Source organism: Corvus cornix, chromosome 1 (genome assembly GCF_000738735.6).
Source record: "Corvus cornix cornix isolate S_Up_H32 chromosome 1, ASM73873v5, whole genome shotgun sequence".
Classification (NCBI taxonomy): Eukaryota; Metazoa; Chordata; class Aves; order Passeriformes; family Corvidae; genus Corvus; species Corvus cornix.
In genome coordinates this window covers 26824181-26838015 of record NC_046332.1, presented here as the reverse complement: position 1 = coordinate 26838015, position 13835 = coordinate 26824181, and the positions used below count along the sequence as shown (strand labels likewise).

The 13835-nt window shown below is 45.4% G+C and overlaps 1 protein-coding gene across 1 annotated transcript; it reads right to left on the bottom strand.

Annotated features, from left to right (window-relative positions):
* Positions 1-297: 297 nt before the first annotated feature.
* Positions 298-8635, bottom strand: TENT5C (terminal nucleotidyltransferase 5C). The gene is made up of 2 exons (XM_039563976.1): positions 8582-8635; positions 298-6266 (listed from the first exon to the last, which is right to left on the bottom strand). The coding sequence occupies exon 2, from the start codon at positions 6238-6240 to the stop codon at positions 5065-5067; it is 1176 nt and encodes a 391-aa protein (XP_039419910.1). The 5' UTR covers positions 6241-6266; positions 8582-8635; the 3' UTR covers positions 298-5064.
* Between the last annotated feature and the right edge of the window lie 5200 nt (positions 8636-13835).

Sequence of the window (13835 nt, the reverse complement as noted above, 5' to 3'; positions counted from 1 at the left end):
GTTTCACCATGTCTTAAAGTTGAGACCAGATGACGGTCAGAGAGGGGAAAAAATGGTTCTCTAGAAACTGCCTCTACAATGTAAGTGAAAGATTAATCATGCCTCATTTAACCAACTAATCTTCAATAAGGTGAGGCAGATATAAAAAATGTACCTTGAATAACATCTAAAGCAAGCATTACTGTGTACCCCACACTATTACTCACCTCACAAGTGCACCTGCACACACATTGGTCAAAAAGCTCTACAGATACTTTTTCAGCATTATTTAGACACAAAAATTGCTTGAGGCAAGGGTTGTTTAGCATAAGTTTATTTGCACAAGAATTTCAGCATCATTAAGGTCCAAACCCCAATTTCCAAGGATGACAAGTGAACACCACAGTGCAGAACAGTAGACAAAGTTACTGTGACCAATCTCACATTTGGGCTCATCACAAATGCAAATATTTCTAGTACCTTGTTTTGCCAGCTAAAGAGGGAGGGGGGCAGGGGGGGAGAAAGGACAAAAAGAACAACTCACTTTTTCCAAAGAGATGAGAGATTTGCCAAGAGCTGACTTAGTTTAACAGTAACAAATAATAGTATAAACATAGGGAAAAAGGCCTTCTACATTTCAACAGAAAGTGCAATTTTATTCAGAGAGAAAAGCCCAGTCCAGACACTTAAACGAGAAAAACCAGAGTGCTCCAACCATTGCTCCCAAAGTTTCTACTATAGACCAGCATTCCACTCTATATCTAGCTTCATTGAAATTAAAGAACATTTATGAAATACACTCAACAGTTTTCAAGAAACAATTGAGTAAGACTTAGATGTGAGGGCTAGAAATTTCACTATTCATTTGGCTCTCCCAATGCCCAAATTAGACCAAGCTGCCAATGGCTGTGGTCAACTTACTGCTTATTCCTGTGCCTAACAATTACAGAATCCTGATTGAGCTGAGTGAGAGGAATAGGAAACAAGTACCCCCAGTACACTGACAGCTTATAGTTAAGGCAATTTGTCCAGGCTCTCTTCTAAGAGGCCTTTTCCTGACTACTCATATAGTGACAAGCAGAGATCACTACCAACATCAGTGGTTATTCCAGGAATTAGGAACCCACAAAGCCTTGGCACATGCCAAATGCTTAACCCCAGAACTCAAGTCCAAAATATGTATCTTTAAGTTTCAATAAAAAGCTTTAGCTATTTGAACTAGATTTAAATACTACCTACTGCTTTGTAGAGGAGATGATTAAAGTAAAAGCATGAGGATCTTCAAAAAATGGTTACTCAGAAGCAAGCAGTAGTCTTAAACCCCCAGCTTAGTGATCGACTGACTGAGCTGAGGACAAACACAGCAATGATTAAACCTTGAGCAGAGGAAGCACAAAATATGCCTTAGCTTACAACTTGTCACAGTGACCATGGATCAGCACAGGGATTTTACCAAAGTGCCTAAAACACAGTCTTCTACCAGGTCTCCTTGGTAGCATCTCTATCAAATAAAAAGGTCTATCTTACAATGAGGAAGTAACAACAATAAACTACAAGTCAAGGGGAACATGGCAATAAATGTAACATGTCAACGGTGCTTAACCTCAGACTGGCTTTGTCCAGCAGTGCTTACAAGCTACACAAAGAAAACAGCTGTTTTATACCACAGCCTAGTTAGTAGAAGCTTGATCCTGAGGAATGGTGCACTCACTGAGTGTTCCTGCAGCTTTGTTTCAATGCCACTGCCCAGAGGGAAGGTATCAGGTAATAGTCTGAAGTACAGTAGTCTCTCTCTAACCTCCACATGACACACAAGGAGGCAACAGAGGTTAGAACAGGTTTGCAGAGGCATTATTAATGCCAACGGGTGACTGAATCAAGCAGGCATCCTCAACTCAGCCTAGGGTCACCACTTTTACCTAGTGCTCATTCTCAAATTATTCCTTGCTATAGGGGCCACCATAAACCTGAACCCAAACCAGCTAACACACAGCAAATTAAGCCACTGCCACTTGCACCATCAAGCTGCCAGGACATCCCAGAACAGAAAAGGGTAGGCTTCTTGCAGCACAGGGATGAAAAGCTACCAAGCACACCTGCTTTACCTGCCCAGCCAGGATTATTTTGCAGGCAACAGGACAAGCAGTGTCCCAGCAACCCGTGGTACTCCAGGCCCAATGCAGCAGGTGCTGTGCAGCCTCAGGATACAATTTAACCATTAGAGAGTTTAGTACCTTACCACCAGGCTACAAAGCATCAGTATTTCCCAGGTGCCAGAGTATCTTAACAAGCAGACAGGGAACACAGAGTCCTGCAAAGCTCAAACCCAGGCACTCAGCTGTTCAGAGAGCAGCCACTCAGCGTGGGGCTTCCTTAGAGGCCTCAGCATCAAGTTGCATTAGCAAAAGCACAATTCTTATGGCAGAAAGCTTAACTTCTCCATAGCTCCATCTCACCAGGAATCCAATTCAGCCTTTTGTTCTTCTCTAGCATTTCCCTTTCCAGGAGATGCACCTGGCCTGATGTTCAGCACTCAAGGCACTAAAGACTCGTAAAACAAGCCCGTGTTTCCAGCTTGTGAGGACTCCTCCCAAGCATCTCACCACTTCTTCCACATGAGCTGATGCACAAAAACAGTTCCTAAAGATCAGCCATGACCTCACAGATGACAGATACCCGAGGCTAAGCCCCTCCAGGCAACGGTTTACTTCTGCAATGGCTATAGCACAGGTTGGCTTCAAAAACATCTATGCAAGAGATGACAGCAATTACAAACTCTTCAGTCTCCTTCCTAGTGACACTCTATACTAGGCCAAGTATTGCTTTGCATGCAGGAGTTATTCTTGCCTAGGATTGCATTCCAGCAGGAAGCTTGCACTAAGTTTAACACATATGACAACACTGGCATCATGTTAGTTTTTCAAAAGTCAAAGTCTTGGATGACATGTCTTGTCTGTAAACCACACCAAGTCCAAGCCACAGTTAATGAAAAAGGACAGATTTGCTTTCAAATTTAGCCACTTTTGTTGACTAATCAGGAAGATTTTAATGAAAAAAAATCCACAATATAATCCACCAAATTATTTGTCTTTTTGCTACTGAAGTTGCCATCAAAACTGTTCAGGAAATTAAGCTTAAGGCTGCTTGGCTACATACAGTCCACTTTGTAGATTGCATCCCTCTCTGCCTTCCTAAGCTAACTGGAGAAGTCTGAACAGAGAAGTAGCCTCACTCTCTGTTGAGACAGTCTTTATGAAGTAGTTATGGACAGTGGAAAAAACTTGCTTTTGGTTTTATGAGGAGCAGGCAATTTTTACTGTCATTTAAGTGCTGCACTGCTGTTGTTTTCCACCTTGAACAGCAACCAAAAATTGGTGTTCCGCCTGTTTTCTGCTTTAACTTCTAAGCTTTAATAATTTGTTGGATCAGGCACTTTGGTCTTACAAGCTTGCAGAAACAGTAATAAATAGTAATAGAAGTAATAAAAAAGATTCAGTGAACAAGCATTCTTGAACATTGCACTGGCACATAATAAATAGCTCTAAGATTTGCCTTTCTAGTCTATGTCTCTGGTTAAACAAAAGAAACTCAAGGTGATTGCTATACGTATTTTACTATTGTAATTCAGTGAAAATTGTCCAGTTAATAATACCACTATATAAATAACTGAGGAATTTTTAACCTTCCTTATAAAGCCCAGGAGTCTCAAAGCAGCAAGTTCAGCACACACCCTTCAGGAAGATCAGCCCCCTATACCTCCAAGGGAGTGCATACTCTTCCAGAGGCTATTCTGAACACAGGCCCAGACTTGCAACACATACAGCTTATGTGGACAGCTCTGCTTAGGGCTTGTAGACCTCTTCAAGTGAGGGTTAAGAGCAGTAAAAAGGAAGAATTTTACTCTAACCACTCAAAATGCCATCTTACACAGTGACAGGTAACAGTGATAACCCAGTAAGCTCAACCCTTCAGCGGTGACTGAAATGCAAACCTTCAGGACCTGCCTGAAGTTGTACAATAAGAAACTCATTTTAGGAGGCACTTTTAGAATTCATACTGTGTCAGCAGTGCACATAATTCTGCAACTTATAGTGCCTTGAGATTTTTCGTTTAGGCTTTTTGTTGGTTTTGCTGTGTACCTGTGAGGAAGAAAATATGGTCAAACCCCAAAGTAAGAGCTGTGCTACTTTCCAACCGTGCCAAAATTGTTTTGAAAGATAGTCAGAAAGGCTTTAGCTTAATCCTGGACTCAAGAATATTTTTCCAAGTTAAGTATTCAAGCTGTGGTTCCAATTCTATTTAAAGCTTCAATTCCTCATTTCAAGGACTTTTCACATTACTAAGTTTTAGATTGTTTTGGTGTGTTTTTTGAAATGCCACCTTCCAAGTTTTTGTAGTCAAGAAAAATTTAACCGGTTTATGTGTTATGAATAGACTTACTAAACTACCTTCAACTTCCAAGAAATTAATCTTGAACTCAAGGCAGGACCACACATCCATAGGCACTACAGGAAACAACATTTACATCCTCTACAAGACAGACAGTATCCATACTGTTACCAGCTCTACACGGCCACAAAGCAAAAGCAACCCCAGCATAACATGAGCCCACTCTTGGCACAATTAGTTCAATAGAAATGTGGCCAGAGCTTGGACTGAGGAAGAGTAATGAGGTTAGGGAATAGAAAGCAGAGTTTTGCTGCTACTCCAGGAGCAGCTTCTGCTTAAGGCATTTTACAGTCAATTAACCAACCCAGTTTACTGAATACTCCACTTAGATCACATGTTAACAGCCACTTCCAGAACTAGTACAAAGTTTCTCAACTGCTTCTCTTAACGTTTGGCTGCTGGTTCTCTTCTCCGGACGAAGAGGTAATAAGGCTTTTTGGCATTTGTAGAGATATACTGAAAGGTTCATAGCAGGTCACCTGGCTGCATAATCCCACTGCACACCAGGAAATGGACAGTCTGATGCAGTCATGTTTCCATTAGAGAACGTCCAACTGACAGTTATTACTCGTCTATATATACACTCAGCATCCTGGCTTTCAGTAGCCTCCACCCAGGAGCACTCGAGGGAAGCGGTCAATTGCAAGGCAACCAAGTGGGGTAGGACTGGCCATACAGCACAGGGGCACTTGCAAGGTAGTAGTTGCTGAAGTTTGCATCACTGACATAAGGTGCTGGCTGGTAGTAACAGGTTACATTAGTGGCATTAGGGATGACATTCTGTTCTGCCAGCACCTTGAGTGCTAGCAGAGAAATCAAATTGAGAGTCTGCCTTCGCTCGTGTCCCATGAGGCAGACGGTGCTCTCGTTCACCACCCTGCGCAGAATCATGAGGTAGTCATACTTGCTCCTCTCTTCTTTGGAGAAGTGGTTCTGGAGGTAGGTCTCTAGCTTGCGCTGCTGATCCAGGATGTCTGGGAAGTCTATGAAGAATCGGGAGCACATGTAGCGCTCCAGCGTTTTGATCTCATCCTTATCCATGGGCCTGAAGTCTCGTACTAAGAGGTTACTATACTTCAGAAGCCCACCACCTCGGATCTCTTCAGGATTTTTGGTAGCTATCAGCTTGTTCTGAAGGTGATCAAAAGCTGCTTCAAAGTCTCCATACATGCTCTCCCCAATCACAGTTGGATGGAAGTGCTCTGACATGGGGGTTTCTGAGTAGTCATAGTAAAAGAGCAGGGAGTCCAGTATGATTTGGAACGAGTCCACACTGAACTCAAACTGTCGTCGTATGCAGTCTACAAACTTAAGCTCCACGTTTTTGCCATGCTTATTGGAAAGTGATATCAAGCTCCAGCGGTCAGTCTCCGTGTACACTTTGACCAGCTTCTCAATATAGGCTTCCTTCAGTGTTACAGGACTGATTTTCCGCTTGCTTACTCCTTCCGGCAAGAAATTCAAGAGGGATCGCAAGACCACATCTCGAACCAACTGAAATTCTGCCTCACTTGGAAGAGAAACTTGAAAAATGAGATCCAGGTCTTTGCACCCCAGCCCATTATCCTTGACCAGGACGTGACCAGCTGCAGAGCCATTCAGACGGACATCGTGGACCACAATGCCTGCTTCGCTCAGCCGGCTCCGAACCGTGTGAACAATGTCCTTCAGAGTTATCTCCAGTGTTGGGAAGTTCCCTCGCCCGTGGATCGGAACCACCTCTGTAAGAATGTCGTGCAGGCGGCTGACCTGCTCCCAGTTCAGCACACTGCAGGACATGGAGTCTGCTCTGCTACTTCCTTTGCCTGCCATCTTAGGGCTTTTCTTCTCCAAAGAAACTGTACATAGGTAGAATAGAAAAAGAAAAAGACAAGTCAGACTTTCTTTTTGTGCTTCCTAGATCTATTCCTAGGCTCTGTTTTTTTGTCTATTCACACAAACTAGAAAGAAGTAATTGTATGTATTAATGATTACCAGCAATCCTTTCACCTGAAATGGGACACAGCTTCTCTATTGGTGCAGGCAAAAAAATGTAGTTGTCATTGTTCTTACTTTTGGTGAGGTAGAGTTACTTCAGGAAAGCAGTTTGTGTCAAATGGAAATTACCAAAGATAACACAAGCTTTACCTAAGGCTAAAGTTGTCAGCAGCACCAGCTGAAGCAAGATGAGCTGCAAAGCATTCTGAAAGTTAGTCTTTGAAGTTGTTTCGTGATGCATATAAAGCTCAAACTGCTGTCTCCAACTAACACAATAGTAGAAGACTCTCAGGTGTTAGTTTCAGGGCTTAGACATCTGATAACTCTTAAATTATGCCAGAGATACAAGATTGCTTCCTTTTCAGAGGACTCTTTCCTTTCTGAACGATCCAGCATCTATCACTCACAGGATAAAGGCCAAGTACATCTTGCTCCTGCAAAAAGCTGCAGCTCTTCAGCATCCTGGACAGAATTTCAGCTGCAACATTAGGTAACAACATTCAGTGGGCACTCCAACCTTTGTAAGCAACACTTTACCCTTCTTCAGAGACACTGCCTAAGCAAACTACCTTTGTAGTCTTTTGTAGCATGTAGATACTTAGAGATGTTCTACAGTCATGCAACTCCAACTGGTATTAACACCCTTTCCTTTTTTTAAGTGTTCCAGGTTTCTGTGTAACCAGGTGCTTCCTGACAGCTACAGACTAATTGAGGCCTCACCTTCTTCTGCCCCAAGTACTCCTGAAGACTGCAGCTGCCAAGGTCAGACTAGTCAAACTTAAGCAAATTAACTCTTGCATACCAAGAATGAAAAACCAAACCCTATCATTTCCTAATGTGCAACAGCACAGTACATGGAACATTTTTAAAGCAAGTTTCAAAGAACAGCTATTGTCATCTCAGGCTTCCCCTTTTCCACCTTTTCATTTTTGAGCAACTCATTTGACCTGTCACCTCTTCGGCTGAAGAGAGCCGAATCCTAGAGCAAGCACACACTGAGGTTAAAATGCTCCTGGGGAAGTAGCTTCTGTCCTGGAGCATGAGCTGCTGCATTACAAACTGCGCTGCCGTGGATCACATCAGCACCAGCAGGCACCAAATAACCCTGTGATTTGCAAGATGATTAATCTAGGACAAATCAAGGAGCTCTTCAAGATCAAGCCTTAATGCTCCAACCCAGCACAAACACAAAAGCATCAAGCCTGCCAGCAGTTGCTCTCAGGGAGTTCAAGCACATTAAAGTGTATTTCCATTGTAAACTCACTATATTTCCATTAAATCCTTCAGATCACTAAAGAACACAAGAGTCTTCTCGTGACTTCTAACTTAAGCTGCAAGTGCTTTCAGCTACTACCTCTGAAACTGTTCCCGCTCCTCCTTCCCATTTGTAGCCCTCTCCACAGCCAAGACAACACACGCAGCTCACTCACCCGGTAACCAGAAAGGACTTGGACCAGTGCTTCCAACCCCACCCCACACACTTGGTTCTGCTTGGTGACCCTCACCTAGGAGAATAACGCACATTGCTGCCTTTGGGGGGAGGAAGATGAAGTATTTCATTTCCAGTTCAATGGAGAGCTTAATTCTCAGGCGGTCAACCTCCAAAGCCTCCCACCCCCAAATCACTTGTGTGGGCTTACTCGGCAAAGGTTATGTTAGTGACAACAGACTCCTAGCGACTCCAGTGCATTTGGGATGCTAACAGCTCACATGCCTCCTGTTTCACCGCCAGCCATTCCCTCCGCAAGATCTGACACCTGAAGATGCTCACTCCTTGGGAAGAAAACCACTACGGAGGCAGGGGACACTAGCTATCTTTAATATCGAGTGTAAAGAATGTTGCATACAACACTCAAATCCGAGGCAAAAAAGAGCGAGGACGGCACACGTTCACCTTGGTCACGACCAGGTGCTTTACCCTGCAGCAGCAACTTTCCCCTGTAAGACGTATAATTTGACACAACACCCGAAGAAGTCCATGCACCTGTCCCCGCAGAGCCCAGCGGCGCTGAGGGGGGGGAGGTCCGGCTCCCTTCGCGGGACGCTCATCCCCCCGCAGCGGGGAACCCGCGTTACACCGCCTTGAACACCCACAGCCACGACAGAAGCGCTGCCCAGCGCCTGCTCCCAGGCGAGCCCGCCCGCCCCGGAGAAGAGCCCCGGCCCCGCCGCTCACCTCAGCCGCGCCGCGCACCCCGAGCGACCGCACCAGCCCCGCTGCCGCCCGCCGCCGCCCTTTATGGCTCTTCATGGCCGCTCCGCCCCGCCCCGCCCCGCCCGGCCCGGCCCGGCCCTCCCGCCGCAGCGGGGGCGGCTCTGGCCGCCGGTCGGGCCGCCGGGCGCTCTGCCCGGGGAGCCCCGCGGCGCTCGGGCCGGGGAGGGGACGGCGGTGGCCGCCCGCGCCCTGGAACCCTCGCCCGCCACCCCGGGGGCTCGCCCGGCGAACTCCACACACAGCGCCCAGCGGCCGCTTCCCGCTCCCCCCTCCCGTGGAAATACTAACATTTCAAGGGCCCCTCAGTTCAGGAATGACATTGAGGGGCTGGAGCGACTCCAAAGAAGAGCAACGAAGCTGGGGAAGGATCTGGAGCGCAAGTCCTGTGATGAGCGGCTGAGGGACCTGGGCTTGTTTAGCGTGGAGAAAAGGAGGCTCAGGGAAGACCTTATCGCTCTCTACAACTCCCTGAAAGGAGGGTGTAGCCGGGTGGGGATCAGTCTCTTCTCCCAAGCAACAAGTGACAGGACAGGACACAGTCATAAGCTGTGGCAGGTTCAGATTGGACATTAGGAAGAAATTCTTTACTGAAAGGGAGATCAGACATTGGAATAGGCTGCCCAGGGAAATGATAGAGTCACCATCCCTGGAGTTGTTTAAGGGAAGACTGGATGTGGCACTCAGTGCCATTATCTAGTTGAAGTGGTAATGTTTGGTCACAGGTTGGACTCGATGATCTCAGAGGTCTTTTCCAATCGACTTGGTTCTGTGATTCTGTGATCCTACGGGCTACAATGAAGAGCTTGACTGAAATACAACATGGCTTTCCCGAAGGCACCTTGTCCCAGACAAAGCAGCTGTCAGCAGAGATCCCAGACATCCAGCTCTGCCAAAGAGTTCTCTGTGGTGCTCCATTGGAAACAGCCGAACCAGGCGTTCATCCAGAACCTACTAGGATGGGCTCACAAGGATGTTACAGCAGTGTTGAAACAGTGTGCTACTGGAAACCGCGGCTGATGGGCTGTGGGAGGCTTTGCGTACACGGACAAGGATGATGGAATGACTGGACAGGAATCAAGGTGGAGATGCAGTGTCATAAAAATCAGCTGGTGGTTTATAGCGCAGGGTGCGAGATTGTGAGTTCTGGGGGCAACAGTTACACTTTTTCTGCTGAGAACACAATGTTTCATCAAATACAGGGGTATCTGCCTTTTGTTAGAATAATCAGGACTCAGTAGAAGTGGGGGGGATAATCAACACAACCTAGGACAGGCCAGCTGACATAATCCTAGCAGAGCTAAAAAAAGTACTTACAAAGCATTGGAAAAAGAAAATCACCACTACATCTGTTACAGTGTTTGGCCATACGCAGTCAAGAAAGATGAATTAAAACCCGCACACATATGGAGAAGAGCTGACCTTGTATGAGGAAACTGGAAAGCTCCTTTTTGTCTAGCAAGCACCACAGACCTGCCTTGTTTCACCGACAAAGCCAAAGCTAAGCAGGAATAGGGATGGCTTAGATAATTATTTATTTTTCTCCAATATTGCCCCACTGGGATAAATAACAGGGAACAAAGTTACCTATTTAAATTAAAGGATAATGTTGACACAAGAATCAGACTGAAGGCAAGTTACCGTCTTGTTGTCCAATGAGATAATCATGATTTCAGAGCACTGCAGGAGGGAAGGAAAAAAAACCAGGTTTAATATGAAGCTAGAAGAGAAAATATGTAATATGATTGTCTGGTATGGAGCTGGACATGAGGATCCAGATCTCTCTCAACACTTTTTTCCCCTATGTTTCTAAAATTAGAAAGAGAAATAGGGAACTCAAAGAGAAGTAGTAGCACAAATGAGAGAAGCATAACCACTTGTAAGGAAATGTCTCACTTGGAGATTAAAACAGTGAATGATCTCACCTCTTAAGAATATTTCTTCAGCAAGATTTCTGCTTTAAATAATGTTGTCTTTTGACAATAACTAATGATTTTGGGCAGTATATTTTCTGTTGCTACATGGGGAGCAATTAAAGTACTTTTTGAGAAATATTTTCTATTGGGAATATTTATTAGATACCAATGTAGACAAACTGCAGCACATATTGCAATTACAGATGTTTAAGTATTAATCAAAGGTTCATACTTTACATTATTTGTTTACAAGTTCTTGTTTCACAAAAACATTTGTAAACACAAAGAGGTATCTCAACTCTATTTTAGGGTGTTTTCTTCATCCGCTGTCTTGCACACCTTGAGTATTTGTCAGGGGAAGCACAGTACTTTCTGCAGTGAACTTAGACCTCCTGACTGTACACTTGTTCTTTTTAATTGCTTCTCATGGGTGCCACAGAGAAGGTCCTTGGGATGGGAATTGGAAATGCTGTTAAAGCCAGCTGGACCAGGCTCCTGGGTAAATTGCAGGAATAATGAGGAATGCATCTTTGAGTAATGAATGCCTGGGAGAACGAGCTCATTTACCCCTGAGGAGAAGCTGCCTTCTGCTACCCATCCACTTGTGTCTGTGCAGTGGATTACGGTGCCATGAAGATGGAACACATGGACATATACAGCCCACTGCTGAGACAAGAGATTAAAAATCATGGGCTGCTGCTCAGGTGCTGTGGCTGCTGAGGTGGCTGACACAGCCCAGACACAAGTCCAGGGCACAATCTTAATGCTTAGCATTTATTTTGGACTTTCCTGCTGCCAGCTCTAATTCTAAGTCTAGGGAGAAGCAATGAGCAAAGGGTGATCCCAATCTGTGCAAGACAAACTTTCTCCAAGAGTGACTGGGATACAGATAAAATCCTGCCACAAGACAGTGAGTGCTGGCAGCCACCGTGCCCCTCTGCTCTTGGACAATTGTCATCTCCCCCTTCTCCCACAGCTGCTCCATCCCTCATCTCTGCCTGTGGCTCCAGTGTTTCCTCCCAGCTTCCTTCCTCCTCCCCTCTCCTGGGATGTACCCTTCTCTAGGATACACAGCACTGGACCTGTTTCAAAGGGTTTTCAGAAAGCAGAATGAAGAAGGATCAGCTGGCTCCTGGGAAGGCAGTGTGGCAAAGGGAAAAGAGTCTGGGAGCTGCCAAAACAGAGGCAAGTATGGAGTTATATTAAAACAGTGCAAGTTATTCATTTTTATCCAGTAAATAGGGCAGCAAATCTGGCAGAAGAAACTCACTTAAAAGCCTTCAAGTCAGCTCAGTGACCTGGCACTGTCAGATTAGTTTCCTTACGTGACGCATTGCTGAACGTAATGTGTCATCTTAAATCTTGGTTGCTACAGCTGTTAAAGCCATAAAGTGAAGCAGAGTTATTAATACCCAATAGTAGTAGCTGTCAGGCTCCATTCTGTAATTGAGCATCAGATTTGCAGTTGGGAAACTCTTCTTTTTTGTCTGACATGTGGAGTTAACTTCACGTCTGCAGATGCTGAGAGAGTGGAGACAGGTAGGAACATCACACCCACGCAGGGCTATGAAGAAATCCTCTTGCAGAGTATCAAGAGTGAGCCTCTTTCTCTGTTGTTTCTCTAGCTGCCTCTGCAAGTCTTTGAGGTTTCCTGCTGGGAGATGAAGCAATTCTTCCTCCTGATACATGGATAAAGGTAAACACAGGAATATACACAGACAGAGTGAAGTTATGCAGGGAACAGCAGCCTTTCAAAAATCAGAAGGTAAATTTGCTGCTAGAAGCACTGTGACTGCTGGAAAGTCCCTGCTCTAAGCGATGGGATGCTACCATGGAGGACTTCCCAGCTCCCACAGAGTTCTGAGCTCAGCAAAACACCCCTTCTCCAAGAGGCGAGGAATGGTACCAGGCTCCTTCACCAGCAGGCCCTGTGCAAAGTAAGTTCCTGCTGCATTTAGATGTGAGGAAGACACAGAAATCCAGAGCTGCTGTCTCTCACATATGGCTTTTTGAAGATGTCTCCACCCATTAGCCCTTTCACTACTTTGCAGTGTGCCACCTCTGGCAACCGGGCTGTGGTTGTGCAGACTCTTCTCACAAATCCTCTGATGTACAAGCCCCAAACCACCCAAAAGCCTGAAGGAGCAGAGCCACCCCACTGTGTGATGAAAGATGCAGGCCAAATTCTTCCAGGACGGAAGAGGGTGTTGTGCCTCTGCCCAGGCCCCGGCGCTTTTGCTTCCACAGCAGGAAACTGTTTTGCCAATCTGGTTGCGCTGTGAGGATCCAGAGTGGGCAGCCTGGAGAAGAAGCCTGGCATTTTCCTTTCCCTTAGGAAGCAGCAGGGCAGACACACGCAGAGATGGAATGCACTCGCTGGAGCGAGTGGGCAGCAGCCCATCATCTGATTTGCTTTTTCTTTGCACCTGAGCTCACCCCAACTGCTTAATTAGTCACACGGTTTCCTGGAACCTGGGGAAGAACATCACAATTTTCAGTGGTAGAGGAGAAGATGATGGGGGGAGGCGGAGGTGGGGGGAGAACAAGGGTTTGCAAATCAGTCTGACAAAAATATTTACTCTAATTTGGGAGTCATGAGCAAATTCAGGACACATCGCCTCAGGCTGCAGGTGGCATACATAGCAAAGGGGGGGTGCAGAGAAACAGTGAGATTTAGGGAGTGCAGTTTTTCGTCATGTGAAGCCATTAGGTACCAAGCTGTCTGTGGGCCCAGCCCCAAGGATTTTTGCTTAACTCCGCTACAGCTTTTCAGTTTGAAATCACATCTTTTTCGTATTCCCTCCTTATCCATGGCTTTAGAAAGCAGCGTGGAGGACTCTAGTAGCTACACCACCTCTAGACCAACCTCTTGGGATCCTGCATCAAGCCCTGCCTGGGTTTGGTTGTAGACAGTATTGTTTGCCCCTGCATCTTCACAGATTTGAAGGTTAACAGAGATTATTAACTGCCCCTTAGTACTCTCATAATACCTGGATAATATAACCCTGCTGTAAAATTCATAGCCCCTTCAGTAACTTGCAGTTGTCTGCAGACTTTTCTCAGGTTACTCAAGAAATGAATAATCTGTTTTTTCCCCACAGTAATTTGCTATAATTGTTATCTGCTTTCACAAGTAAAGGTCCATACACAGTTTTATCTGGTTTTAATTTCCACCTGTCTTTCTTTTCAGTATGCTTTTTCCCCCCCGCTGTTATGGAAAGTTATCTGCATTTTTTAATGCTTTTTCAGTAAACCTTTCATTTCTCGCTAGTGGCAATGGCAACTGGAAAAGGACATTTTGC